The 8,101-nt window shown below is 40.5% G+C and overlaps 1 protein-coding gene and 1 non-coding gene across 2 annotated transcripts; both read right to left on the bottom strand.

Annotated features, from left to right (window-relative positions):
* Nucleotides 1–5,328: 5,328 nt before the first annotated feature.
* On the bottom strand, nucleotides 5,329–6,711 carry RPS20 (ribosomal protein S20). The gene is made up of 4 exons (XM_021688198.1): nucleotides 6,555–6,711; nucleotides 6,246–6,345; nucleotides 5,871–5,944; nucleotides 5,329–5,548 (listed from the first exon to the last, which is right to left on the bottom strand). Exons 1-4 carry the CDS (start codon nucleotides 6,555–6,557, stop codon nucleotides 5,366–5,368), a joined length of 360 nt encoding a protein of 119 aa, XP_021543873.1. The 5' UTR covers nucleotides 6,558–6,711; the 3' UTR covers nucleotides 5,329–5,365.
* LOC123324793 lies at nucleotides 6,011–6,077 on the bottom strand. The gene has a single exon (XR_006540058.1). It is a non-coding gene; the product is annotated as a small nucleolar RNA U54 (small nucleolar RNA).
* Nucleotides 6,712–8,101: the final 1,390 nt, after the last annotated feature.

Below are 8,101 nucleotides of genomic sequence, written 5' to 3' on the forward strand. Positions count from 1 at the left end.
TTATGGAGGATTCTCAAAAAATTAAAAATACAATTATACCATATGATCCAGCAATCCCACTTCTGGGTATTTACCTAAAAGAACTTGAAAGTCAGGTCTTGAGAGACATTAGTACTCCTGCAGCATTGTTCACAATAGTCAAGAGGTAGAAGCCACCCAAATGTTCATGGAGGGAGAAATGAATAAGTAAGAAATAAATGTGGTATATACATGCAATGAAATATTATTCAGCCTTTAAAAAGAAAGAAATCTTGTAAAGCACAAGGATGAAGCTTGAGGACATTATGCTAAATGAAATAAGCCAGTCCCCAAAAGAAATACTATATGACTCCATTTATATGAAGTATCTAAAGTAGTCAAAGTCACGGGGTTCGGGAGAATGGGGAGTTGTTCAATGGGTACAGAGTTTATTTTGCAAGATGGAAAATTTCTGGAGCTCTGTTGCACAGCAATGTGAACATACTTAACACTACTAAACTGAAAAAAAGTAATAAATGAGTCCTTTTTTATTTAGACACTGAAAAATGTGTGTATGAAATATTATGATGTCTGAGATTAACCTCAAAATAATCTGAAGGTTGCTTGGGGGAAAGGGTAAAAGTATATTTGAAGACTTGCATCAGTTGACAATTCTTAAAGTTGAGTGGGTTCATGATACCATTTCCTCTACTCCTATGTATGTTTGAAATTTTCCAGAATGGAGGAGTTAAAAAAGAACAAGATTATCAAAATGGAAAATTAAATTAAAAAAGTGCTAAATGAGAAAGTCAAGGAAATATCCCACATTGTATAATGAAAAAAGACTAAAAGAGCATGTGAAAGAAAGCTAAGAGCCGTACAGGACCTCCAGAAGGTCACCCAATCAATAGGAGTACCAGAAAGAGAAAATAAACAAATGGAGGGCAGGGATAAAATAGTATTTTTTTTTTAAAGATTTTTATTTATTTATTTGAGACAGAGAGAATGAGAGAGACAGAGAGCACATGAGAGGGGGGAGGGTCAGAGGGAGAAGCAGGCTCCCTGCCGAGCAGGGAGCCCGATGCGGGACTCGATCCCGGCCAGGATCATGACCTGAGCCGAAGGCAGTCGCTTAACCAACTGAGCCACCCAGGCGCCCAGTATTTTTTTTTTAAAGATTTTATTTATTTGACAGAGAGAGACAGAGAGAGGGAACACAAGCAGGGGGAGTGGGAGAGGGAGAAGCAGGCTCCCCACTGAGCAAGGAGCCTGACATGGGGCTCGATCCCAGGACCCTGGGATCATGACCTGAGCAGAAGGCAGACACTTAACCGACTGAGCCACCCAGGTGCCCCAAAATAGTATTTTTTTAATCAGATGGATGTTATTGCACTTCAACTACTGGTAGGAATATAAATGGGCAGAGTCATGTAAGGGCATCAATTTGGTAATATCTTAAAATAAAAAATTCTGATATTCTATAACTGAAATCTCTTTTATCTACCCTAGAAAAAGTCAGACCTGCATATAGTAAATGTTCTTAAATAAATGACTAATTCTTAAAATTAATAATTTAATTATTAAATAAATTCTGGTTATTTAAATTCAGGTACATCTATATGATGCAAAATTCACTGAAAGAAATGAAGTTATGTGCGGATATAGAAATATCTCCCAGATACATAACTAATGATAAAAATAATTTACACATTGAATATTCTCATTTTTATTTTTTAAAGATAAAATTTTATAGAGCTAAAGAGAAGATTATAATTACTTTTATGTACATGAAGTTTCAGATAATACAATATTAACAGTATTTCTTAGGTTGGGTTCTATGTAAAGAAAAAAAAGCAGTTTACAGAACAAAATGTATGGAAGGATTCACTTCTCTCAAAGTTTAACTTGCTATAAAAGTGAAATATACTATTCCTAGGATGAAGGAAAGAATTCATCTTACTTTCCAAAGATAAAACTTTGGCTTTGCCAGGTTCTCCAGTATAGTTAGATCTACGTGGTCACTTTTGGGTGAAGGACACAGAAAGGTCATGCCCCTGAGGATTCATGCGTACTTCTGCAAATGTCATTTGACCCAACACACTGGCCAGCAGTGTACCCTACCCTGTGGGAATCGAGGTCCTGGTGTGAGAAATCTATGCCAGTCTTGGTTTGGTAGGAAAATGTTCCCCAGAGACATAAAGGAACAGGCATATATATACTCTTGAGATAGATACTCTTAAGTATTTTACACATGAGAACTGAGGCCCAAAGAAGTAGCTCATCAAGCCCACATATCCAAATAACCATGTTTCGAGCAGATCTGACAGCATGGCCAGGCATTTCTACTTCTTTCTCTTGCCTGTTCACTTTATATCCACAGAGCTTGCACACTGCACTTAGGGATGTCAGGTGAGGAAATGGATCCAGCAAATGCACAGCCATGGTGGTTTCTGTTGCCTTATGTTTGGCTCACATTTGTATAACAGCAGCAGTACTCTGTGAATCCAAAGGAAATGAGGTAAGGACTGGAGAGGCCTCCCACTTCCAACATTTCTTCACGTCCCTGTAACTCTCAGAATCATTGACACTATTTGCACTATTTAACCTTTAGTTGGTTTCTACATATCCCAAGGTCCTGCAGGGGTTTTGTTTCCAAGTAGTTTTTAAATGTTTGAGGGATTGAGGACAACAGCAGTACCCAAAATTTTAAGTGCTATATTTTGGCTGTATTACAGGCTCTCTAAATATTACCTATAGTTTAAATACAACTCCAACAATCTGAGTGGGAAAAATTACAATTGCTGATGTATTAGTTACTTTGGCACAGATCAGCTAAAATTCACAACTGTTACAAGGCCATAAAGCTGTTCTTTCAACATCTTCTGATTTACTGAGGCACCCTTTTCCCTATTCTTTAATCCTAAGTGGTTATGTTTTCACAGAACTGGTATTTTCTCAACCAATTCTCTGGTTATTGAGTGTATTCCAAAGACTTCTGTGTTACAGTATATTTAGATCACCAAAACAAGCTTATAGGTACTTCTACGTGGGTATAAGGGGGCCACACATTAACAGGTATTTAAGTTGCTTTTTTTTTTTTTTAAGATTTTATTTAAGAGAGAGTGCGTGCACACAGGCAGCGGGAGCGGCAGGCAGAGGGAGAGGGAGAAGCAAGCTCCCCACAGAGAGCAGGGAGCCCTATGTGGGGCTCGATCCCAGGACCCCGGGATCACGAACTGAGCCGAAGGCAGTCACTTAACCAACTGAGCCGCCCAGGCGCCCCAGTTACTTAAGTTTTAAAATGATTTTAACTGCTACCTAAAGAGCTCTCTTCAGTCCTCCAATGTAGAGAAAGCTTAAAATTGGGCTGGAAAACAGGCTAGTAGCTCACTACCTGGCTTCTGATTAAGAATTCTTTCACTTATAAACCAAGAACACAAACTTCTAAGAATGGATCACTGCTTACCTCAGGAGCCTTAACTAGACTCATACTGTGGAATTCTTCAAATACTATGCTTATGGCTCAATGTTTAACAGTTACAGTGATACCTTTTAGTTTCCCAAACTAGTTAAAAAAATACCCAGGATTTTGAGTTTTTCAACGTGGCATAGTTCTTTCCAGATTCAGTTCCACTCAAATCCCTATGTCTGAATTATTTTTTGAAATCTAAGAGGAAAAAAGGTGGAATCAAGAGGACTTGGATATTGGAAGAGATAGGGGATGTGGATTCAATGTTTGAGTGACCCATGTGGCTGTGTGATGGGACCATGGATTGAGAAAGAACAAGTTTTGGGGAGGGAAGAGGATTTTCATCTTGTAGACAAGTTTGAGCTATGTGAGATGCAGGTTGTATAGTACACAAATGGATGTACAGAGCAATCTCAGCTGAAGTTCAATTTGAACACACATGGTAACTGAGAACAGTGGACAAGATAGTCCTGAGAATTGAAGGTCCAACCCCAAACCCAGAAAAATGGCATATGAGTTTCATGACTGTAATCCTATTATTAAGCATCGCAAAGCTATCACAATTACTTTTTCTGAATTTTGTAATTTACAAAAATGCTTTTGTTAAATATTTCTGGCAATTTTCTCTAGTAGAAAATTAGACCTATTTAGGATATCCAGAGGATTATACATCCTAAAAAGCAAAAACTTCAGTAATGGAACATTAAGAGGATGGTCATTCCATGAGCCCATTTAAATCTCATCTATGCTACTAATGCTCCAATTACCACCAATTTCCGGATTTGCACTACAGAAATAGCATTTAAGAAAATAAAGCATAAACAGAGGAATGCCTGGGTAGCTCAGGTGATTGAACGTCTGACTCTTCCTCAATGATCTTGGGGTTGAGATCAAGCCCTGTTGAGCTCCATGTTCAGTGGGGAGTCTGCTTGAGATTCTCCCACTGCCCCGCCCCCAAGCACTCTTGCTCTCTATAAAATAAACTTGAAGGGGGGGAAATCGGAGGGGGAGACAAACAATGAGACGATGGACTCTGAAAAACAAACTGGGGGTTCTGGGGGGGAGGGGGGGTAGGAGGATGGATTAGCCTGGTGATGGGTATTAAAGAGGGCACGTTCTGCATGGAGCACTGGATGTTATACACCAACCATGAATCATGCAACACTACATCAAAAACTAATGATGTAATGTATGGTGATTAACAATAACAAATTAAAAAAAAAAAATAAAGCAGAGTCTAGTAGCTAAACAATGTTATCCATTATTGTGCCAATAGGGGTTTGCCTAAATAAATTTGCTCTACCCCCATGACGTGCTTTTCTCTAAGTTGACGTAATGTATTAAACATTTATATATAAACTACATGTTAGTATAGCTCCACATTAAAATACCAAGGACTGTATTTAAAATATTTCTATAGATATAACCTAAATGTTAACATAATTAAAACATCTCTGCAAAACTGCTTAATATAAAGAATTTGCAAAGTTTACTCTAACCTAATGTCAAGAGGAAGGATGTATTAATTGGCAGAACTTATTATTTCCAATGTTAGTTACCTGCCCACAAAAGCAGCACCCTGTATCCACTTAAAATCAGAATTTTGGGGGGTAAAACCCAGGTGTGTTTTGCCAAAGCTCTAATATGCAGCCAGTTATGAACCGCCACACTGTATATATTCTCAATGCTAAGGTCTCCATGTATTTAGTTAATACAATTCATTTTCAAGTGATGTCAAGTGTCAACTGCTTTAGTGGCCTCTGAGATACAATGAGAAAAGGATAGACCACCCACCCCTAGGATATTAGTCTAATTTTGACTACTCCAAAGGTGGATGAAATTCCGTAGCACAATTCTGTATTCCTAAAATACATGGGTATTAGGAATGAAAGTCAACAAGATTTAACAACCGATAATCAATTTATTAAAAAGGTTGATTTAAGCATCTGCAATGGTGACTTCAACCTCAACTCCTGGCTCAATACTGATGGAAGTAATCTGCTTAACAATCTCAGAAGGACTGTGCAAATCAATGAGTCGCTTGTGGATCCTCATCTGAAAACGATCCCAGGTCTTAGAACCTTCACCACAAGGAGTTTTTCTTGTAGTGATTCTCAGAGTCTGCAACAAAAGACAAAGGAAACCAAGCATTTATGATTTTATGCATATCCCTAGGACACCTGCAAAACCATTACTCTTATTTTTGAATACTTCCCAGAGCATCTTTCCCTTTTACGTAAATCACCATCAATTTACAATGGCAAGTCCATTTTTTTCTCAGCCAGGGCAGTGCCCTTATAAAAACACCATACCCCACCCAAGAAAAAGAGCAGCAAAGACTTTTAACAGTTATCTACGAAAATCAGGTACTTAACATGAACCAAATTCTACCATTAATTTTTCTTTCGCTTTGTGTTTTTCCCCTGCCCCTGATTTTTTTCACCTTGGTAGGCATGCGAACTGGTCCTTTCACTTTGAGATTCTTTTCCTTTGCGCCTCTGATCAAGTCAGCACATACTACAGAAAAATAAAAGCATCTTTCAGTTCGTTCAAAACAAAGGTCAGCGTCAGAATTTTAACTGATGCTGGCTCAGAATAGCGTATAAAACTATCATCATCATTCAACACAGTAATGGTCTCCTCATCGCCAACAACGACTTAAAAAACACACTAACAGTTAAGCACAGATCATTCTTCCTTTGCCTTTAAGTTAAGCGACTTGTCACTTGACTTCTGAGTGAATCTTGTACAGCAACAAAGCCGAATACATTCTTTTTTTTTTTGCCCAAAGGTCTCACTCTGAAAATATCGTACTGACCCTTTTCCAAAGATTTTACGTTGCGGCTCGTGAGAGTAATTCTGATTCGGTGAATCGCCACCTCCGGTTCCACGGGTGTCTTTCCAGTGTCTTTAAAAGCCTATTATTACACAAATGGAGACAGTTTTCTTTTAGAAGCCTGGAAACGACCTTAACGAAAAGACTTCCTAGGCTCCTCCACCATTTCACGACCCCTCTTTACTAAGTGAGACTCGTACTCCCACCGCTTCCTCCCATCCCGGAATCCGTCCCCAGAAGGGACCGTGTCCCTCCGCGTCCCCAACCACGCGGCACCGGGACCCGCCTCACCATGGCTGCGGCGCGGCTTCCTGACCGACTTGTTCCTCGGTGAGAGCGAACAGCGGTGAGTCAGGAGCAGGAGCGGGGAGTCCAAACCTCCGCTGTAGCTACGACCGCGTCTTCCTCAAAAAGAAAGGCGTGAGGCCTGCGTGGCGCTTATATAGCTGCGCTCCCGTCTGCATCCGGGTCCCGCACGCGCCTTCGCGCTGCCCCGGAAGAGGAATTGCCCTGAGGGCTCCGGAGGCGGCTGCGCGAGCCGGGGCTGGAGCTCCCGTGGAGTTGGCGGGAAAGACGTGGCTGTGGGTGCCCCCTTTCGGCCGGGAGGAGTTAGAGCCCCTCGAGGTGGCGTCCCCGCCAGAGCGGTTACCGCGGTCCTCTGGCCACCTGCAAGAGATGACAGGGAGACTATGACCTAAAACCTGAGAAACTCCTCTTCCTGGTGCACCTACCCCTGGCCTCTGCAAAGACTCCAATGGTTTTTACAGTGCAAATGTTGCTTCCTATACAAACCGAATCACTCGTTCTCTGAGCAGGTGGGTAACTTTTCTGAGTTTAACTCACGTGGATATTAGGAAAAATGACTGACAACCTGGGCTTGTTGTTTTAAACCCTTTTCATAGCCTGAAATACATTTTCGTGATATTTCGCCTTCTGGCTTCCCAAAGCGGCGGATGCATCTGATCCGTTTCTAGAAAGCACCTGAACTTGGGTTCTTTCCCTCCGGGAAAGTGAGGGCAAAAATGCCTGGCTGCCAGGATTATCCTGTGCATCCGGAGGCCCATCCTGGAAACCCAGGACGTCTCCCTAACTCTAAAACATGTTATTTCCCCTCTGTTCGGATAACCTAATATCGGATAAGACCCTTCAAGATCTCCCTAATACTGAGTGTATGGGACAAAGTACAGTGGAAAAACCAAGAGCGGTCAACTGACTTGGGTAGCCAGGAGAGAGAGCATAAGGACACATATACTTAAAGATGACAGAGTGGTTAAGTAGAACGAAATAGGTAAGACCGGTTTTGGTACAGGGCAGAAGGAAGAGTAAATAACCTCATGATTTTACAGGTGAACTGCTGAGTGCAGAAGAGTTAATTTGCTCAGACACACAGAACTGGTGAAGGACAGACCTCTGACCCCTCCCATTAGGGCTCCGTCTTGAGCCTTTCTCTTCTGTTCTTTGAAGGGAAATTATACTTAAAACTTTTATCAAATAATAGCATGAACTTGTTTGGTGATAGTTGGGCATAGCTAATAGCTGGCTTTCTTTGGCTCACAAAAATATGTATAGTAGATTTTTCTGCCATTTACCAATTAATTTAAATATTAAAGTTTGTATATTTCTAGTTCAGTTGTTCTATAGTGTCATCAGGCTGTAAAAAACATATTAGTAATTAGTAGAATTTGCAGCAAAAAATCTGAAAACCTGCATTCTTAGTTTACTAGCTGTAACCTAAATGAGACTTCATAACTTAGGGCTTTAACTTATTGCTATGGCTACCAGTAGGAATGCTTGAGAAGTGTGTTTGTGATTTTTTTTTTAGGAACAAATCTGGTACA

This window comes from Neomonachus schauinslandi, chromosome 4 (genome assembly GCF_002201575.2).
Source record: "Neomonachus schauinslandi chromosome 4, ASM220157v2, whole genome shotgun sequence".
NCBI classification, from domain to species: Eukaryota; Metazoa; Chordata; class Mammalia; order Carnivora; family Phocidae; genus Neomonachus; species Neomonachus schauinslandi.